The sequence below is a fragment of the Lipophrys pholis genome, assembly GCF_963383615.2.
Source record: "Lipophrys pholis genome assembly, chromosome: 18".
Taxonomy (NCBI): Eukaryota; Metazoa; Chordata; class Actinopteri; order Blenniiformes; family Blenniidae; genus Lipophrys; species Lipophrys pholis.
In genome coordinates, this window is record NC_137646.1 from 10,149,722 (window position 1) to 10,172,288 (window position 22,567).

The window sequence follows — 22,567 nt, forward strand, 5'->3', positions numbered from 1 at the left end:
AGTGCAGCTTTTGCGACGTTGGCGCAAGGGAAAAGCTTGCCATGCTTTATTCTCTCCAGAAGCTGATGCTGCATGTTTGACACCACGTCAGCCATACGGTGACTCACAATGTGGTTTGAGAGTGTGACGCTCATCAGTGTCGCCAGTTAGTGACATGATAGATTGTCTTTGCATCTGCAGCTCATTCTCTTTTCTCTTGACATAATCCAGTGGCTTTGGTTTAGTTTGGAGAATTCGCCGGAGTTTTGAAGGCTTCAGTGCGTGGTTGCCGAGTGTTAGCCCTCAGTCACTAAACACACTGGGCTCTTAATAAAGTCAGGGAGGTACTTTGCTGACATATTTTACCTTTGGTGGGGGGCATCATTTTCTTTTTCTTCTTTTTAAAAACTTCATCACTTCAGTCAAAGGTTTACAGCTGGCTGATTGGAACATGTTCAACAACTGAATGATGCATCACTGTCCCAAGTGGTGGGAAACAGCATTGCGGTGCCAGGCCCACCAGAGCAGAACTGAAAGGTTTATGCAGCCCACTAGTTGGCGCCCGCGACCCAGTGGTTGAGAATCACTGAATTAAAATAAGGTCTCTGCATAGTGAATGAAAATACAACACAAATGTTACCGAATAATTATTCCTCATCAGTGTCAAGAAGCTTCAGGCTGATCACCGGCTCACAGCATGGAGACGGAGGGAGACTGGACCTGAAGCCAGATTTGAACTCGGTCTGTGGTCCAGAGGCAGCTGCATGTACAGAATTGCTCTTGAATTGCCATTAAAGTCCTATCATCTGAGACGGCAGATTCCTTCTGGAATATTATAATCAATCACCATCACTGAAGGTGAGATTTTTTTTTATTCACAAACTGACATGTTTTTTGAGAAACTGAATCTGGGAAGGATTTCCTCATACTCCAAGGTCTTTTGTGAGTCTGTAACTAAATGTTATTAAAATATTTCCATACCATGCAACATGAGAGAAACCTTCAATATACAGAAACTCAAAGTTCACTCATCGATGAGGATGATGCTCAACTTTTAGTGTTAGACTCTAGCACACTCATTATTCAAAAGAAAAGTCCAAATCTTCACTGGTTGTCACAGCGTTATCCTGGGACAAAACGCATGAGTATCTGAAGACTGTTTCTTATTCAATACATAGACTTTATCAAACAGGTTTGAGCCCTCAAACTGTTTTAATGCACGAATAGTTTTGTTTCATCAAAGTAACATTTCTCTTATGTGGTCTCTATATAAATAAAAAACACCTTGAAACTATTAGAAAAATAAAACAAAACCAAGCTGGCAGAAGCTTCTTAACCTCTTCATTTCTAATCTGTTTATTATATATAATATAATCAGTTGTTGCTGCTGTCCTTTTGTCCTGAATGCTGTGACTCATGAAGCAGAATGAGAATCTAAATCTTCCGCCTCATTTTCTTGAGCACTCGTTCTGTCCTGGTCAATGGCGACGGCTCCTTTCCGAAGAGGCAGGACAGTGAAGAAAGCCTCCTGCCAGCTGCACTTCTCCAGGTAGGCCAGGATGATCTCAAACACTACAGGTAGAAGAGAAAACTGTGAGAAGAACCAAAGAAAACCAGGATGTTTGTGGAGGAGAGGAGCTTTTTACAAAATGATTTTTGAAAGCAAAGAAATTCACTGAACTCTATATCAAATTTGGTCAGTTGATAGAAAAGGGATTAGTGAGCAAAGGTCATTCAAATCTACTGCAAAGGTCTGAGGGCTTGGCACCAGCCACGCCACAAAGTTTGATGTTTCGCCATGAAACAGGAAGTGCTGTGTAAATAGCCTGAACAAGGTTTGATCTGCCTCAAACTTTACATGTTGCATCACAGTCCAGATCTGAGCACAGCCACATGATGTGAATAGTAATAGCACCACCTGCTGGAAACAGGAAGTGCACTTCCTGTTTACAGGGGGTAGCTCCTGTAGACCTCAACTTGGGCCAGGTCTGACCGGAAGTGTTGTCTATGTGATGTTCTGTGTTTCATCTCTCTTCGCTCTCTACCTTCTCTTAGTGACACTCTCTCCATGGACAACTACACACACCTGAGCCGGCTCTTAATCCCAGAGTTGCCTCCCGTTCCCGTTTATTTCTCCGCAAAAACACAAAGCGAGCCAGAATTCGGCAGCAAGTGTCGGAAACTAACTGTTCACTTTTCCCCCGATTTTTCGTCTCTGCTTTTGGTTCCCTTGATTCAACATCACAGTCTACCTTTCATGTTCATGCTCCAATCTGCCTCGCACTGTACATGTCTGATCAGATGACTGCCCTGATCATATCCACATGCCAATATCTATTTACAGTCATAGCACCTGCTGGCAGCAGGAGTGACACTTTACTGTAGTTCTGTAAAACCGTTGGATCATATAACATCCGATTTGGAGACACTTTCGTCACAAGGCGTGTCCGTGGACGTGCATGTTTGTGCGAGGGCCCGTTCATTGCTGCTTGCAACTGGAATTTTTATTCTAATTTGTCTGAATGACAGGAAGCTGTCTGTCGTTGAGAAATTTCACCTGCTTTCCCTTGTCATGAGTTTCTATTATATTCGCAGAAATCAAATTTAAGCGAAGCCTTCAATAAGCTTTGTTTACTGTATTGTCCTGATACAAGTGCTTACCATGATTGACTGTCAGAACTTTTCTACTGTTCATCTTGACGAAGTTGCTCAGAGGGAGCTGGGCGTGCTTGATCCCTTGCTCCTTGGCCCTTTCGAAGGTGATGCCCTGCAAACCAAACACAAGCAAGTTACACACCCAGAAACAAACAGTAAACAAGCAGCTCAGTTTGCATGTGATAAAACTGATTTCAGACATACCTTGTGATGGTTGTGGTCCACTAAGCCTCCTATCACATAGGCTTTTGTTTGGTCCAGCTCCTGAAGCACATTGGGAGAGTCGGAGGTCAAGTAAACCAGGTCCTCTTTGGCCACAATGTCACTGTAGTGCTCCGTTTTAAATGTGACATCCTGCAAAAAACAGCAGGATTTGAACATGTGGGCATCGTGACACAAACCACAGAGCAGATGAAAGGGTTTTATGAAAAGTAGACATTGAAGTTCTGTCTGCATGAGCAACAGTTATGTTTTACGTCAACATCAATTCAGTGATCCAACACAATTAAATAAATATTAAATGACTGAAAATTAGAAGCACAGCTGTTGGCGAGGGTGCACCACGATCAATCCAGCTGATTGAGCCTCCTCTTCCTGTGGTCTTGCATCACTTTCTGTTTCATCTGGTCGCAGTGTAGATGCGCAGCTACTCTATTTACCATTACTACTGTATCTATAGGAATCTTTGCAGCTACAAACCACACTGAGATTCATAGATTGCTATTACTCAATTACTCAGTGTGTCCTCAGCCTTTAGTAATAACGGTATCTGTATAAAGGGGAGCAATTTGTTAGCTTTGGATCTGAGCTGATGTGCTGTTTTCTCATCAAATGTATATTCATCCTGTAGGGACTGTATCTGTTCCCATTTTATTTAAGACAAACTAAATTCCACAGGAGAGGAGTTGAGCTCATCAATTTAATTTAAATCAAATCTGCTGCCTATGTAGTACAACAAAGCCCCACAATAAGCACATGTAGATTATTAAATATCCAATGTATTTCATGCAAATCTTTACCAGTAAATTGTGTGAGAACTGATTCTAATTTTTAGTTATTCATCCTCACTGAAACCTGATTTTAGACGGAAGAATGGCTCAGTCTAAATAAAGCAACCCCCATTACTCATATCAATGATACAGTCCCCTCCAAAAGCATTAGAACAGCAAGTCAAATTCTTTTGTTTATGTTGTTCACTAAAGACATTTCGGTTTAAGATAAAAGATGCAAATGAGTCAAGGAATCAGAGGTTCAGCCTTTATTTCCCAGAGTTAAACAACTCAGGATACATCCCCTTTGGTATTAGACTTCAACATTTTTAGGTGAGCAAAAGTAAAGGAGCAAATAATCTTAAAGTAAAAAACAATTAATATTTGGTGGCAAAACCCTTGCTTGCAATAACTACAACATCAGCAAACTGTCGCATGGTTGATTGTGATACTTTCACTCTGCACTGTGGAAGTTATTTCACTGACTGATGTTCTGGGTGTTTTCTTCACAGCTCTCACAATAGTTCTATCATCATATGCTGTTGTTTTGAAAATGGGCTTACTTTTCTCCCATAGACAGTTCTCTGGTCTTCATATTGTTGTTTGTCCTTTTTTTATGGGTTAAAGCCGAGATTAAAACCTAGACTAGTCATGCAGAATAGTTTTGCTCACTTGAAAAATGGGTGGGTTCAAACAAAGGATGCTATCTCCTGATTCATTTAACACACATAGAAGTAAATACCAGCAAACAAAAGATGAAATTCTGGGCTCTGGTCTCATATTAATCTTTTGATCTTAAACCAAAATGTCTTCGTGAACAACAAAAACAAAAGAAATTGGCCTCGCTGTTCCAACACCTTTGGAGGAGACTGTAATCCTGGAGAAACTGGCCAAGGAGGAGGAGGAGCGTCCATCTGGAACTCTAATCTTACCATTAGTCGCAGAACTAAAACTAACCGGAACCAAGAACTGACTGGAAAATACAGACGTCAGTTCCATTTGTCTGAACTTTTATCTGAATCTTCGGACTTTCTCTCCAATTCAGGACTGAGCTTAGACAGTCATCATAGTGGGAGACTTTAATGTTCATGTAGATGTTGACATTGAGCCTCAACACTGCATTTCGTTCATGACTGGACATACTGTAATTTAGATTTTTCAGAAGGTGAAAAAACTCACTCATTATTTTAATCACACCCTTGATATTGTCCTCACATAAAGTCTAGATTAACAGTTGATCCTCACAACCCTCTGTTGTCAGCCCACTTCCTGATGTTGGAATTTACATTAACTGACGTTACAACACCTGAAAGATATTAACATAGAGATGTCCGTCATACAATGCTGTGTCTTAGCTTTAGCACCTCTCAGGTTGATTTTGTTGTAGATGGCGCAGCAGATTCACTTCACCCCGCACTTGTATATAAAGTCATGTTTACCTTTGTAGTGGCACCAAGCCACCCTGAGCCAGCCCGGCTGCAGAGCAGCAGAATACCATGCAACGATGGCGGATGGAACATTAAGGCAGAAAGTGTCACTTTAAAAAGTTTCCGCACACTTTGTGAAGCCGAATTTAACAACCACAGAAGTATTTCTGATGGCAAAACAGCAGGATGACATGTTGACTGACCAGTAGCCAAACTGCTAAAGCTGACTAGTTGAAACTTGCAGGTAAATTATGAATTTCTCCTCCCTCCTTTCCTTCCTGTCTCGTGTGTGTTAGTGGATATCACAGTATAATATTACAACAATTATTCACAAATTTGTATCTAAAAATAATGAAATTGTCAAAGTCGTGGAGCTGCACTTTACCATACAAGTCTGTTTTTTTTTTTTTTTTTTATATTATCACTGTTAGTGGATATAATAAAGATGTTTTTCTCTTCTTTTTGCTAAACTTGGAGAGAGACCGTGTTCACACAAAGCTGAATGGAAGTTATAAAAATAGTCTTTGAATTTAAATATACTTTGTGTGTTGAGTCTACATTAAATCCATAAATTGCCATCAATGTCACTACAAGCCGTAGAAAAAAATACCATTAATTACAGGAAATTGTGCGATAAATTTTATTTTTATCGATTGACAACACTAATAAAAAGCCCTTCGCAAAACTCGAGCTGCCAACTATTCCTCCTTAACAGAAGAACACAAGTACAACCCCAGGATTCTCTTCAGCACTACAGCCAGGCTGAAATCCAAACTATTCAAGATAGAATTGAAAACATTAGGGCTGGAGCGATGCAAAAAATGTGCGTCGACTCATCCTACATCTGGTATCAGATTGAATTATTTTGCACTACTTAATTCTTCTTGAATTTTATTTTGGAATGGGAAGAGATTTTAGGAATTACACTCTGGAGGGATGTATTAAAGAATTGTTCAATAAATATAACACACATCCTCACCATTGGACACTTCTCTCTGCCGCAGCCCGAAGTGCAGAACAACCGGTTCTGCAACAGCTTCATTCCTCAGCCCATAAGATCCTGAACTGCAAATATTCTGCTGTCAGGTCTGAGGATGATGCAACAATTATGTGCAATTATCACCAAAATAAATCCAGTGCAGTCATTTTTCAGTGTAACATCCAGGTCCAGGACTGCGATGCATTTTGGCAATTTATCTGTTTTAAATTTGTGTTTTTACACCTTTTACTGTGTTTTTATACTTTTATTGCTTTTGTTTTTAGACACTGTTTAAAAGTCTAAGTTGAGCCTTTTGCAAAAAATACATTCAGATATGTGCCTATGGTGTTTATATATGAATGTCAATAAAGATTTATCTATCTATCTCAATGTTGTTTGATATTCACAATGTGTAAATGGCTATAGTGATCAAATAATTGGAAAATAATCAAAAATCAAAAAAATTATCATTTAAGTAATTGAAAAATGAATCGTTATTTAAATCATAATCAATTTGAGAAGCAAACTCCCAAAGCTGTCACGGACCTATCGACTATCCAGTGGCTTGCAAAAGTATTCATACCCCTTGAAATTTTCCACATTTTGTCACATTACACGCCACAAACATAAATATATTTTATTGAAATTTTATGTGAAAGACCAACACAAAGTGTCACACAATTGTGAAGTACAAAGAAAATTATGAGTTAAAAGATTTTTCACAAATAAAAAACTGAAAAGTGCAGCGTGCAAAAGAATTCAGCCCCCTTTTCTCTGAGTGCAACCAATTGCCTTCACAAGTTGCCTGATGACTGCTGAATGATTGAATGTTGACTTAATGACTAAATAGAGTCCACCTGTGTGTAATCTAATCTCAGTACAAATACAGCTGTTCTGTGACGGCTAGTATACTAGTATTAAGAGAATATTGGGGAGCAAACAAGACCATGAAGTCCAAGGAACACACCAGACAGGTCAGAGATAAAGTTGTGGAGAAGTTTAAAGCAGGGTTAGGCAATAAAAAGATTTCCCAAGCTTTGAACATCTCACGGAGCACTGTTCAATCCATTATCCAGAAATGGAACGAGTATGGCACAACTGCAAACCTACCAAGACACGGCTGTCCACCTAAACTTACAGGCCGAACAAGGAGAGCACTGACAAGAGATGCAGCCAAGAGGCCCATGGTGACTCTGGACGAACTGCAGAGATCCACAGCTCAGGTGGGGGAATCTGTCCACAGGACAACAATTGGGCGTGCACTCCACAAATCTGGCCTTTATGGAAGAGTGGCAAGAAGGAAGCCATTGTAAAAAGAAAACCATAAGAAGTCCCGTTTGCAGTTTGCCAGAAACCATGTGGGGGACACAGCAAACATGTGGAAGAAGGTGCTCTGGTCAGATGAGACCAAAATTGAACTTTTTGGCCTAAATGCAAAATGTTATGTGTGGCGGAAACCTAACACTAACATCACCCCGAACACACCATCCCCACTGTCAAACATGGTGGTGGAAACATTATGCTCTGGGGGTGCTTCTCTTCAGCAGGGACAGGGAAGTTGGTCAGAGTTGATGGGAAGATGGATGGAGCCAAATACAGGGCAATCTTGGAAGACAACCTCTTGGAGTCTGCAAAAGACTTGTGACTGGGGTGGAGGTTCACCTTCGAGCAGGACAATGATCCTAAACATAAAGCCAGGGCTATAATGGAATGGTTTAAAACAAAACATATTCATGTGTTAGAATGGCCAAGTCAGGGGGCCACTAGGGGCGCATACCAAGATGGCAGCATAGAGCGGAGCTCCCGAGTCGATTAGGTGAATTATCCCCCAAAACTTAGATAAAACTTGAAAAACACGAATATTTGATCAACGCGAAATGAGCGGGGGGCAAGGAAAGAAAGGTTCAAGAAAGAAAACCATGTCCAATGACCCAGAAGAACCAGACCACGAGGTCGAACTAACAGAAGGGGAAAACGTGAGTGCCGAACAGCCTTATTTATTAATGGAGAGCCTCGGTGTTATTACAACAGAAATACGAAACTTGAAGAAAGAGATGAAAGAGGATCTTACGAAATTCAGAGATGACTTCAAAGCAGAAGTCAGACGAGAATTCGCCGGGTTCAAAGAGGAAATTAATAAAAAGAAATTGAACGAAACGCCGAAGAAATTAAACAGCAGCGGAAGGATATTGACGAGATGCAGGAGCGGGTGACTGAGTTGGAAGAGTGGAGCGTGGAGGCGAAATATGCAATCCTCACATTACTACAACAACAAAAGAAACTACAGGAAAAGTTGACCGAGGTGGAGGGACACGGAAGACGCTGCAACTTGAGGATTTATAATGTCACTGAAAAGGATGGTGAATCCGTGCCTGGGCTGGTGGTTGCGCTCCTTCACCGGGAGCTTGAGTTACCGGAAAGTTCCGAGTTACATATTCAACGAGCGCACAGGAGGTTTGGCAGGAAACTACCAGCGGGAGCGTCTCCGAGATCTATTGTGGTCAATTTCCTGAAATACGAGACAAAAGAGGATATTCTGGCCAAAGCATAGAAAAAGAATTTTGAAATCGACGGGGGAGACATATTTTTTGACCACAATTATCCTACGGAGGTGAAATACGAGACAAAAGAGGATATTCTGGCCAAAGCATAGAAAAAGAATTTTGAAATCGACGGGGGAGACATATTTTTTGACCACAATTATCCTACGGAGGTGATGAGGAGGCGCAAATCAAACACAGCGATTAAAAAGACCCTCCACGGAAAGAAGATCCGCTTCCAAACACCGCTGGATAAGATGAGGGTCCACTGGCCGGAAGGACCAAAGACGTATAACAACGCCGAGGACGTGCTACAAGACATGAGGAAACGAGGGATAGAGACACCTGAAAGACGTGATTGCGCGGCCGACACCGGAGTGCCGCTCGAGGAGCGCCTGCAGAAAGCGCTTCAATGGCGACGCGTCGGAGAGAAACGGGGGCAGAGCGGATCCGCTGCGGCATTAGAGGATCTGAGTCAGGACGCAGGAAACTGAGCAAAGGAAAGACTACAAGAGTTTAAAAGATAAAGCAGTGATATCTACCTGGTTAACAGAGAAAAGGTTTGGTTTTTTTTTTCTTGTTTTTGTTTTATTCACTGAACCTTTTGTGTTTTGGACAATAATCGACAGAGAGAGTTACTAAATTAATAACTGTTGGACTTATCTGGTGACATGGGAAGACCTACATCAGGTCTTCCCCCGAACACTAGGGGGGGATCCTTTTTTGTTTACAGAAGGTTATCCCCCACTCCTACCAACGGGGAGATTGGGTCGGTGTTGTGACCGACCCAATCGGTTTGCTGTGGAGTTCAGGATTTGTGTTTGCCCTCTTTGTCTTCTCAGGGCTGTGTTTTTTGATAATGTTACAGTTGAGGGGCTGAGGATAATTTCAAGGGATTCAAAAGATGCAACATAGAAATGTAAAGGTGGTGTCATTAAATGTTAACGGCTTGAAGAATGTCAAAAAAAGAGATAAAACTCTAACCAAGCTCAGAAAGGAAAAGATGCAGGTCATTTTCCTTCAGGAGACACATTTGTCACAGGAGGACAAAGTTTAAAAAGTTAGGCTATAAGAACTCGTTTGCCAGCTCATTTGGAGAAAATCATATAAGAGGAGTGGCAATATTGATTTCTAACGCTCTGGGGTTTGAGATGATCAAAGAAATAAACGACAAGGAAGGGAGATATGTCATGGTCAAAGGCACTCTGGAAAACGAACTGGTTACCCTGTTTAATGTGTATGCACCCCCAGAATGTGGGAAAAAATTCTATAAAACAATATTCGATCTTTTGAAACTCAGAAACAGAAGGGACATTGATATGTGGAGGGGACTTTAATGTGGTACTGGATTATAGGTTGGATACGACAAGTACAAAAGGAAGCAAAAAGAAAATTAGTAGTTATGTAAACATGTTAGTGTCAGAGATGGACATGTTGGATGTATGGAGGGAACTCCACCCACTTGATCGAGATTATACCCACTATTCAGTCCCTCATGCGATGTACTCCAGGATTGATTATTTCTTGTTGAATAAGAGTGACATACACAGAATAAAGGAGTGTCGGATAGGGGTAGCTGATATATCAGATCACAGTGCAGTTTATCTAAAAATTAATTTGAATAATAAGAGGAAAAATACAATATTGAGACTCAACGAAGGTATTCTAAACAATAAGGGAGAAATTATGAGATACATATCCCCCGGCTAGCTCAGTTGGTAGAGCATAAGACTCACAATCTCAGGGTAGTGGGTTCGTGTCCCACGCCGGGCGCCACCTTCACCTGCAGGAAGGTTCTTAAATGGTGCGATGCGATCTGGGTGACGGTGCTCAGACTGTCACCCCCGCGACCCGGAAACGGATAAGCGGAAGAAAATGAATGAATGAATGATTATGAGATACAGAGAAGAAAATGATAATGGGGAAGTAGATCTGACAATTTTATGGGACGCCCTGAAGGCCGTGATGAGAGGGAAGCTGATATCATACACAGCTTTTGCCCAAAAAAACTGATTAGAGACGTATCAAAAGCAAATTGGTAAATTAAAAGAATTGGAACAGCAACATAAACAGTCAAAGGACTCAGATGTATATACTCAGATTCAGGAAGTAAGGAAAGAAATAGATGATGTACTGTAAGAAGAGGTGGAAAGGAAAGCAAGATTTTGTAAACAAACATACTATGAGGGAGGAGCAAGAGCCACAAAAAACATTGCCAGACGTATAAGGAAACAGCAAGCCTCAACAAACGTACATAAAATAAGGGATCCCATCACAAATTTAACTCTATATAAACCGGAAGAAATAGAGAAGGCTTTTGAGGAATATTATAGTAAACTGTATTCACGGCATGCTTCTGTAGGAGGAGAACATCTGACAGAGTTCTTAGAAGGATTGGATTTGCCATCTATAGGCGCAAAACAATATAAGATGCTGACCTCAGAAATCACACTAAAAGAGATAGAAGAAGCAATTAGCCGGGCAAAACCGGGGAAATCACCTGGAGCAGATGGATTTGGGGCCTCATTTTATAAAACCTTCAAGGGGGAGTTAAGTCAATATTTACGTGACTCATTCAATTGTACCCTCAGGTCAAGGTAAGATCCCTCCCTCATGGAAGGAGACCATCATCTCCATAATCCCAAAGGAGGGCAAGGATAGAGAATGCTGCAGTAACTACAGACCCACATCACTTTTAAATGTGGATTATAAGCTGTACACCTCCATTATAGCCAAAAGATTAGAGACATTTATGCAGGACCTGATCGATGAAGACCAATGTGGGTTTATCAAAGAAAGGCAAACACAAGATAATATCAGAAGGGGTCTGCATATTGTGGATTATGTCCAAAGAAAGGGGGAAAATGCAATTTTGGTTAGTATTGATGCCGAAAAGGCTTTTGATAGTGTAGATTGGGAATTTTTATATACGGTACTGGCAAAAATTGGATTCAATGAACAATCAGTCAGTTGTATTAAATCACTATATCAGCAGCCTAAAGCAAGGATCAAAATAAATGGCAGCCTGACAAAACAATTCAGATTAGAGAGAGGGACTAGACAGGGATGTAGTCTCTCTCCGACTCTTTTTGCACTGTTTATGGAGCCACTGGCCCAGATGATCAGGCAGGAGGACGGAGTAGAAGGAGTGAGATTAGGAGGGGTAGAACATAAAATAGGATTGTTTGCTGACGATATATTGTTTTTCTTAAAGCATCCTGACAAAAGTTTTCCGAAAGCAATGAGATTATTGGAATGTTATGGTGGATATTCAGAATTCAAAATTAATGTTAAAAAAACACAGATTTTGACGATAAATTACTCGGCATCGCAAGAACTAAAGGATGTATATAAGCTCAAATGGGATGCTAAAATAATAAAATACCTGGGAGTCAACATTACGAACAGAATAGACCAGCTATATGAGGCAAATTACACAAAAGTGAACCATGATATTAGGAGGGACCTGGACATATGGTCGGCTATTTGTTTGGATTTCAGCTCAAGAATAGAGATAATTAAGTTTAACATTTTACCGAGACTTCTGTACCTGTTTCAATCTTTGCCGGTGAAAATCCCACAAAAACAGTTCATGGAATGGGATAAGTGGATATCAAGGTTCATATAGGGAGGGAAGAAACCTAGGATTCGTTATAAAACCCTGCAGCTGCCTAAAGAGAAAGGAGGTCTTGCTTTGCCAAACCTGAAAGAATATTTCTATGCAGCACAAATCCGACCTCTGGTGTTTTGGTGCAACAATGCTTTTGTCGCAAGATGGAAAGATATAGAACTGGGCACAATGGACACAGAGGTACGGAACTTAATAGCAGACAAAGGACTGTTTTTTTTTTTTTTTTTTTTTAATCTTTTTATTCACAGTTTTTTTAGGAACATACATACATAAGCATACTGTCCAACCAAAGTGATTCCGTAAGAGAGGGAAGTGAGAAAGTTTTCCCAGGACAGCAATCAACAAGTGTAGAACATAAACGTGTACGGCTTGTCCAACAAACACTTTAACAATCACCAATACCGAAACACTCAAATAAATGTGTGTAGTATGAAGCAATGCACACATCACCACACACACACCCACAAAACAAAAACACAAAAAACAAAAATGAGGACAAGAAACAAACAAAAAAAACAAACAGAAAAAACAATGAAAAAAAAGGGGGGGGGGGGGGGGGGGACTACCACTAAACAAACAAATGGAATAATTAAAAGGGGGAAAGAATTGGGAAGGGGGGGGGGGGCATCTAGTCGCTGTCTGGGTGAATCACTACTTTATTTAAATATTCAATAAAGGGTTGCCAGGTCTTGTCAAAAACACTACCAGCACCAGAAAGGGAGAACCTCATCTTCTCTAGTTTAATGTGGGTCAAAACTTCACGAAGCCAACTATTATGCGCCGGAGGGGGGACATGTTTCCACCTCAGTAAAATAAGACGTCTCGCGAGTAATGTTGCAAAGGCCAGCACCTTACGTTTAGCCGCCGACAAACTCGGAGTAGAGAGGAGAGGGCATCCAAAGAGAACCGTGCATGGGTCCGGGTCAAGGTCTACTTCTAGCACCACCGACAATGTATCAAATATCTGACGCCAGAAACCGACAAGATGAGGACATGACCAGAACATGTGTGTGTGATTGGCAGGGGATTGATTGCACCTATTGCATCTGTCACTGACGGTAGGGTAAATCTTGGAAAGTCTAGCATTAGTGTAGTGAGCTCTAAAAATAACCTTACATTGTAGAACACCATGTCTAGCACAGATCGAGGAGGAGTGAACAAGTTTAAGGAATTGTACCCACTGCCCATCTAAAATGGACACCCCAATCTCTTCCTCCCACTTCTGTTTAAGAGTATCGAGATGCTGGGGATTAAACGAAGCAATGGAGTTATAAATAACAGAAATAGTGCGCCTCTGAGCTGAATTAGAGGTGAGCATCAAGTCCACCAGGGAACTGGTGGGTGAGTTGGGGTAATTAGAGTAGGTAGCTTGGACAAAGTGCCTAATTTGTAGGAAATGGAAAAAATGTGATTGGGGTAAGTCAAACTTATTAGCAAGTCCATTAAAGTCTGTGAAATGTCCATCTGTGTAGAGGTCCTTAATCAGTACCAGGCCTTTGCCTTGCCAGTTAACAAAAGTGGGATCAGAATTAGATGGCAAAAACAAATGATTTTTGACAATCGGAGCAAGAGACGATGGTTCAGTCTGACCATAGTTTTGACGAAATTGGATCCAAATTTTTAATGTGTTGACAACAACAGGGTTCTGAGAAAAATTGTGTATCTTGAGAGGAAGACGCGCAGTTAGAAGAGAGTGTAATGAAAGCTTTGAAGAGCCTCTCTCAATTTGGGCCCAAGAGGGACATGCGTCGGTTCCTCCGTCCATCCAACAATTAAGCTTAGCAATGTTACACGCCCAGTAGTAGTGAATAAAGTTTGGCAGTGCAAGGCCCCCCTGTTGTTTAGGTAATTGCAAAATGGTCCTCTTGATACGGGGGGGTTTGTTCAGCCACAGAAACGAAGAAATTGAACTATCCAGCTGACAAAAAAAAGACTTCCTTATAAAAAATGGGATGTGTTGAAACAAATAAAGAAACTTAGGGAGTATCACCATTTTTACTAAATTAACTCTACCAGAGAGCGAAAGAGGAAGAGCGGACCAGCGTATCATGTCAAGTTTACATTTGTCAATTAGAGGGCGAAAATTCTTATTAAAAAGGTCTTCAAAAAATGGCGTGATAAATACTCCCAGGTAATGAAACCCCTGTGATGTGACCTTAAATGGTAAGGATGAAGTTGGTATAATTCTTGACAAGTGATTAATAGGGAGAAGTTCGCTCTTACAAAAATTCAGCTTGTAGCCAGAAAACTTGCCGAATTGAGTCAGGATATCCGTGATAACTGGAATAGATGACAAGGGGTTGGACACATAGAGTAGCAGGTCATCTGCATAAAGGGACAATTTGTGGGTGATGCCATACCTCGTGATACCCACAACCTTATCCTCCCCTCGAAGCCAAATAGCCAAAGGTTCTATCGCCAGAGCAAATAGGAGGGGGGAAAGGGGGCATCCCTGTCTGGTACCGCGATGAAGAGCGAATGAGGATGACCTCACCCCATTTGTAAGGATACAAGCAGTTGGAGAGTCATACAGCAGCCTAATCCATGCAACAAAATCAGAGCTAAAACCAAATTTTGATAAAATATAAAACAAGGACTTCCACTCAACCCTATCAAAAGCTTTCTCAGCGTCTAACGAAATCACCACCTCGGGCACGTCAGACCCGGGGCAGCCAATAACGTTAAAAAGTCGTCTGGTATTAAATGATGAGTTTCGCCCGGCCATAAACCCGGTCTGGTCTGCAGAGATCAGATTAGGCAAGGACTGCTGCAAACGCGTGGCCAGCACCTTAACCAAAATTTTCTGATCCACATTTAGAAGACTGATGGGCCTATAGCTGCCGCACTCCAAAGGATCTTTATCTTTTTTTAATAGAAGGGAAATATTAGCCTCAGTTAAAGTTGGGGGCAGTCTGCCAGTGGAGAAAGCTTCATTATAAACGTTCACCAAATGCGGGGCTACCAGGTCCAGATAGGCCTTGTAAAACTCTACGACAAAGCCATCAGGGCCGGGGGACTTACCCGTCTGAAGCAGTCCAATTGCCTCCCGCACCTCGGATAACTCGACCGGGGCACCCATACTTTTAGACAAATCAGGATCAACCCTAGGGTAGATGAGTCCATCAAGAGGGTTGTGATTATCCCAAATCTCTGGCGAATATTCAGATTTATACAGGTCAGAATAAAAATTTAAAAAGGTATCATTCACCACTTTGGGGTCAGAAGATATTGCCCCAGACATTGTTTTCATTCTGGGGATTAACCTTGAGAGGGCTGTGATCCTGAATTGATGAGCGAGAAGTCTCCCAGCTTTATCTCCCATTTCAAAATAACGCTGTTTGGTTCTTAGCAGTTTAAGTTCCACCTTTGTTGTTAACAAAAGATCATATTCAGCCTGAAGTTTGAGGCGCTCGTTGTAAAGATCGTGCGAGGGTGTGATGGCATATTGTGAGTCAACTTTTAAGATCTGATCTGAGAGCCAAATCATCCTCCCAGTCTCAGCCTTTTTCCGACGGCTGGCAAATGAAATAGCCTGCCCCCTCAGGTATGCTTTGCATGCCTCCCACAAAATGCCTTTCGAGATATCTGGAGTGTCGTTGATTTGAAAAAATGTTGTTATTTCTTTTTGAAAAAAAGGTCTAAAATCAGAATCATTCATTAAAAAATAAGAAAGTTTCCACTGTGAATTTGGGGCACTGTAATTTGGGAAGTTGATGTCTACTGAAGTGGGAGCATGATCGGAGATTACTATGGAGTGGTATTCACTCGCCTCCACCCAGTCCAATAGTCTGTTGTCTGTTAAGAAAAAATCAATTCTCGAATATGTGCGATGAACATGGGAAAAAAATGAATAAACTTTGTTGGCTGGGTTGAGGAATCTCCAGGGGTCATTTAGACCGAGTTGTTCCGCAAATGTCTTTAATGTGTTGGCAGAATTAGATAAAGCTAAAGATTTAGGGGAGGACCTGTCCAACGCAGGATCTTGGATAAGGTTGAAAGCACCGCCTATGATCGGGTAGTGGCAATCCAAGTCAGGAAGGGAGGAAAAAAGACGAGTGATAAATTGGTCATCGTCCCACACGGGGGCATAAACGCTCACTAAAATGACCGGAATATCAAACAGTTTACCTGATACGGCGACAAAACGTCCATTTGGGTCTTCAATAGACTTTGTGGGTTCGAAAGGCGTATTCCTGCCAATAATGATTGCCGCACCCCTCGCCCTTGCAGGAAACTTTGAATGAAACACATGTCCCATCCAGGGTCTCTTAAGGCGAGAAATCTCAGAGCTTTTAAGGTGCGTCTCCTGAATAAAATAAATGTCACCTCTAAGTTGTTTCAAATGCGAAAGTATTTTATTTCTCTTAATAGTCTGATTAATCCCCCTGACATTCCATGACACAAACCGACAGCCACGACTGCGTGATGAGAAAGTGTCAGACATTACTCACCCTTTTATGGAAAGGTAAGCGACAATGCCCTGAAGGGGGATTGGGGGGGTTGGAGGAGGGGGGGGGGGGATGAGAGAAAAAAACAAAACAAAAAGAAAAACAAACAAACACAAAACACCACACACACACACACACACATATGAAACACATACCTGTATAGCTTCCAGTTTCTATACATACCCACTAATTCCCACACCATTACCACTCCCACAGGACAACAATTAACCCTTCCTGTGCAAATTAGGTGTAACCTTTTCACTCAACAAGTTATAAAAAGAAAAATAATATATATACTTACATATATATGGATGCCCTTCCTGACAAACATTTCGTGTCAGGGACATTATGGCATACAAATAGAATTACCCAAAATAAAACCAGTTTTCAGCGTTACCGGGTCATATGGCGCAGTTAACCATAACAGTATCTTCTAAGTAAAACAAAACAGGGCATCCTTCAAGTAAATAGGAATAAATAAATAAAAATATAATATATTAACATAAAAAACAAAATAAAAAACAATAGCAAAAGTTTCCTATATAGAAAAATAGTCCCTTAGGATCAGTATAAACGTACTGTAAAACAAAAGTAGTCACAAAACGTCATAAGGCACATAACTTCAAAATTCACTGAACTTAAACAATAACACGACAAAACTCCTGCGATTCAACAGTTTGAAGAATCCTTTAAAAGTCTGAGACAGTAGTTGATAAAATTAGCCATTAGCAACTGTGCTAGCGTCAACCAATGGAAACCAAAACAGTGTCAGCTTGAACAAAAGCCAGCGAGTTGGGACACTAAACACATTTAAGTTGCACTCATAGAGTTCAGGAAGGTGGTCGCCTCCTCGATTGAGGAAAAGCGTTTTTTATTACCGTCTTTCTTGGTAATCTGAAGCTTCGCTGGATATAGCAACGCAGGCCGGAGGCCCGCATTGTACAACTTAGCCATGATGTCGCGGTAGGCCGCGCGCTGCTCCAGAACATCAGGTGGGTAATCCTCATAAATGCGGACTGGCGACTCACGGTACTTCAGGTCGTTTCTCCTTTTACGGGCCTCCCGGACGATCAGTTCCTTCGTTTGATGCCGATGAAAACATGCGATCACTGGCCTGGGCCTGTCCCCCTGTCGTGGTTTAGCGGCGAAGCTACGGTGGGCCCGGTCCAGTTCCGGCGGTGTTGGAAGCAGCTGGTCTCCAAATATCTCCACCAAGGCTTCAGCGAAAAAGGTTGTAGGTCGAGGACCCTCCACTGATTCCGGTAGGCCAATAATACGAATGTTGTTGCGCCGATTCCGCCCCTCCAGGTCTGCATTTTTGGCACGAAGCTTAGCACAAGCTTCGGTTAGCGTAGCACACGAGGCCTCCAGGTCTGTAATGCGTTCCTCATGTGATGTTAAGCCGGCCTCCACATTTACAAGGCGTTCACCATAGTCGGTGACAGTCTCGTCTCCAGGGAGGCAAAGGCCGATTGGAGCTCTGCCGACATCGCCGCCGCTATGGACTGTCGGTGCTCCTCCAACAAGCTAGTAAGAGCAGGCATGCTAATCTGGTTAGCCGCAGCAGCCAAGTCATCTTTCTTAGTGCCTTTTTCTTTCACCAGTCTGGTTCCCGAAGCCATGGGGTATAATCAAGCACCGTTCTCGGTATTACAGTGTAAATTCAAGTATGGGTTATAAAAATAGGTTATATTACAACAGGTCGGTGTGGGAGCACACAGTGCACGCGTCTACTCCATTCCCTTCTCCACCGGAAGTCGACAAAGGACTGTTGAGAAAACTGGATAATAGACTGGATATAATAACTAAAACTACAGTAGAAATTTGGAATGTAGTGGTGGAAAAGTATAAATTGGAGGAGGCGATAAAGACGCTGAGTTGGTTTGCATTTGACCACAGGTTTAAACTAGGGACGATTGATAGAGGATTTGAGCAATGGGCAAACAAAGGAATCACAGCAATATGCACCATAATGGAATGGGGGAAGCTGCAGGGTTTTGAGAGACTCAAGGAAAAATTTGGACAAAAGGAAAATGAACGCTATCGATATCTACAACTAAAACACTATTTCGAGAAGGAGATTAAGATTGACAGAGATAATGGAATAGTGGAGATATTCCAGAAAGCCTATGAAGGGAAAAAGTGTAGAGTGATCTCAGCTTTATACCAAAACCTGGTGTCGAAAAGGGACGATTCCTCTCTTTTTATATTAAAGAAAAATGGGAAAGAGAGCTAAATGAACAAATAACAGAAGAGGAATGGTTTGTTATGTGTAAATCACAGTGCACGGCCACGAGCTCCAGGGTTTGGCGGGAATTTAGCTGGAAAAATATTGTTAGATTTTTCATAACTCCAAAAATAAGGACAAAAGTGGTGTCGGCACAACAGCCATGTTGGAGATTGTGCGGACACGTTGATGCAGATCACACACACATATTTTGGTCCTGTCACAAATTACAGGTGTATTGGGAACAAATATGGCAGAGTTTACAAAAAGTAGTAGGATATCAGTTCCCCAAAACTTGTAAGATGCTGTATTTGGGAAACATAACTCATAATGTGATACAAAGAGAAGACGTATATCTGTTTAAGATATTACTAACAGCAAGCAAGAAAGTGATTACCAGATTGTGGTACAAAGTGAAGCCGCCGACCCGGGAGCGGTGGTTACGTGTTGTTGAGGAAATATTTGTAATGGAGAGACTCACTCACAAACTAAGATTACAGGAGTCTCAATTTGAAGAAAATTGGGAAAAATGGACTGACTTCAGGAGGACAGAAGAGGACACCGCCACCACTGGACAATAGAGACTTTGGTTGATGAAAGATGGATAGATCTTGTATATTTGTTTTGCCCTGACACTGTAACTGTGAAAACTGAAAAAATTTCAATAGAAATTAAGTTAAAAAAAAAAAAAAGAATGGCCCAGTCAAAGTCCAGACCTAAATCCCATCGAGAATCTGTGGCAAGATCTGAAAACCGCCATTCACAAATGCTCTCCATCTAATGTGACTGAGCTTGAGCTGCTTTGCAAAGAAGAATGGGCAAAAATCTCAGTCTCTAGATGTGCAAAGCTGGTAGAGACATACCCCAAAAGACTTGCAGCTGTAATTGCATCAAAAGGCGGTTCTATAAAGTATTGACTCAGGGGTGAATTTGTGAAAAAATTTTAAAGTCATGTATAATTTTCTTTGTACTTCATAATTGTGTGACACTTTGTGTTGGTTGTTCACATAAAAGTCCAATAAAATATATTTATGTTTGTGGCGTGTAATGTGACAAAATGTGGAAAAGTTCAAGGGGTATGAATACTTTTGCAAGCCACTGTACCTTCTTCAGATGTGTCAAACTTTACATATTATTTTAGCCATCAAACAGGGAGTGACCTGTAAATACCCTCAACGTGGTCTGATCATCACAGCCAGTCGTAGCGCAACTTCAGGGCTTGGCCATGGCCACACTCGCCATGAAACAGGAAGTGCAGTGTAAATAGCCTGAACGTGGTCAGATAGGCCTCAAATTTTACATGTTGCATCGGAGTCTGCATCTGATCACAGCCATGAGATGATAACGACCATTGCCGATAGCGCTACCTACTGGAAATGAGAAGTTGTGTCTACATAAACTGTATATATGCTCTGATCGGCGCTTCATGAGATTCTGGCCCTGATGAAGTTCATATTATGACTGACAGTCTCAGTCTCAGATGATCAACGCTGCTTGCAGCTTTAATTGCTTTTGTCTTTTCTTGCCCTGTAAGGGACTACCGACCTGTTCAGGGCGTAACCCTGCCCTCACTCAGCTACGATCGGCTCCAACGCACCACGACAATGAGGAGGATAACGTGTTGTAGAAGATTGGTGGATGTTTTTACTTTCACGTAAATACTGCAGTAAGGTTTCATTCAGTATCATGTTAAACTGCAGTACCTGGTTGGCTGCTCACCTTCCAGTTCACCCATCCTTTGTCCTTCTCATCCATGCTCTGTTTCAGCTGTCCTCCAAAGCTTGTGAGATAAAACTGGAAGTGGGGAGAAAATAATATTTCAGAAGACTGAAGTTTTGGAGGAAGGACTGGTATTTATCGGTGGAGCTGAGATATACTGACCCGCACTGGATTTTTAGCCCGTCTGTTCTCTGCATAACACCGCTGGATTTGTTTGTGAAGCTTCTGGATATGCTGAGGAACCCAAAACAAAAAGAAGCTCCAGTAGGCTAAGGGGAAAGTAGAGCGTTTGTCACCATTTCTTCCAGGATTCATTTACCTTGATGAGCATCAAGCTGTCAAAGCTGCAGTCCAAGATCAACTTCATGGAGCTGGGAGAATTCTCTCTGCATGGACGCTTTCTGGAGCTCTGGTGGTCTTTTCCCTCCTCTGGGTCATTCTGCCTCTGCAGCCGACGTTGCTGCTTTCTGTCTTTTCTTTTCTGTCTGACAGAGACAAGAAAACACAATTCTTTATTTTGTGTCATCCATTATTAAAATGTGATTGTGCTTTGGTTTCTGTCGTTCACTGGTATGTCAAGGGGTGAGAGGGAAAATGCATTATCTCCTACTCAAACTATTTCCTTAATGACAAAATCACAATTCAACCTCCAAACCATCTACTGCTTCTTCAGGAGCTCAGCTGAGAAGCAGTATGTTTCTCTTCATTTGTTTTTTTTTCCCTTCAAACCCAATTACAAAAAACAGAAAACCCTGATTTCAACCCCAGTCCAGTGGAACCAGTGCTACTCTCTACACACACTTTTACCCTTTCACCTTGAAATATGCGTGAATTAGACATTTGTTGTCACTTTCTTTGAGCACTATATGATTAGATCAGGAAATATGCGATTTCCAGCTTGATAAAATGTGCTTTTATATGTCCTGACACGAATGACAACAGTTTAATAATATCATGGGGAATCAATTATATAAAAATATATAAAACCTTTCACATTAGAATCAAAACTGATGATTTTGAAACTCGCATTCCTGATATCTGGAAAGAAACATTTGTAGCTCCCACCCAAAGACTTCAGAATGCCAAAGATCTTACTTTCGTGATTCTCGCTCTTCCTCCCACTTCAGCTGCCGCTGGAGCTTCTTCCTCTGTCGTTTGGACAGAGTTTGGACTTCTGCTACAGAGTCTTTGTTGCTGTGCTCTGTCGTCTGCTCGCTGCCAGCTTCTGTTTCATCCTCCTGCTGGAATAAAGTCTCACTTTTGATGCCTTCGTCGGACACAACTTTTGCCTCCATGTCACCGGGTTTTTCCTAGTTTTGTGTAAAGCGACGTTTTACGGCCAGTTTGAGATTGTTCGACAGTTTATGTAAAGAAAAGTCAGACAAACTTAGACAAACTGGTCCTCTGATGAAGAAAGACACACGTGGACGCACAAGATGTGCGTCATACGGACGCATATGACATGCGTCATAAATACGTGCCTGATGCGTTCACATGCGAGCGGAAAAAACAACTTATTTTACTATTTTTTTAATTAAACATGTTTACAAACTTGATAGCGGCACATAGTCTTTATATGTATATGTTACACTCCAAAACACGCAGATATAGCATTCAAAATCACCTCACCTTGTAACCAAATAAAATGCTTTGTATCTACCTTTTAATATAAATGTATTAAAAAAAAAGTAAAGGTTATCTAACATAAATGTACATTGGGGACATGGAATCCGTTTAAGTTAAAACTAACTATTCCATCAGTGATAACAATTTACAAGCCAACTCATTCCCGTTCTAATTTCAAAGCTTTAGTAAATAAACTCACATCTTTTTTCCAACAAATTAAAAATAAAATCTACTGGAAAAATCTTATGGAAAGATGTGATGCTGCCTTGCCACTGTAAAAATGCTTTATTAATTTTTGATTCTGGTGACAGAAAATGAATTGAAGAAATGCCCATATTCCTGTTGGT

The 22,567-nt window shown here is 41.3% G+C and overlaps 1 protein-coding gene across 1 annotated transcript; it reads right to left on the reverse strand.

The window, feature by feature from the left end:
- Positions 1-833: 833 nt before the first annotated feature.
- trmt10a (tRNA methyltransferase 10A) lies at positions 834-22,041 on the reverse strand. Its single transcript, XM_080486812.1, has 7 exons — positions 21,690-22,041; positions 20,914-21,079; positions 20,757-20,828; positions 20,595-20,669; positions 2,839-2,988; positions 2,641-2,746; positions 834-1,551 (listed from the first exon to the last, which is right to left on the reverse strand). The coding sequence occupies exons 1-7, from the start codon at positions 21,887-21,889 to the stop codon at positions 1,394-1,396; spliced, it is 927 nt and encodes a 308-aa protein (XP_080342938.1). The 5' UTR covers positions 21,890-22,041; the 3' UTR covers positions 834-1,393.
- Between the last annotated feature and the right edge of the window lie 526 nt (positions 22,042-22,567).

Coding starts and splice junctions, on each gene's coding strand:
- trmt10a (XM_080486812.1), bottom strand. CDS start 21,889: ATGGAGGCAAAAGTTGTGTCCGACGAAGGCATCAAAAGTGAGACTTTA. Junction 20,670..20,756: donor GGGCTAAAAATCCAGTGCGG/GTCAGTATATCT, acceptor CCCCACTTCCAG/TTTTATCTCACAAGCTTTGG. Junction 2,989..20,594: donor AAGGATGGGTGAACTGGAAG/GTGAGCAGCCAA, acceptor TGTTTTTTGCAG/GATGTCACATTTAAAACGGA.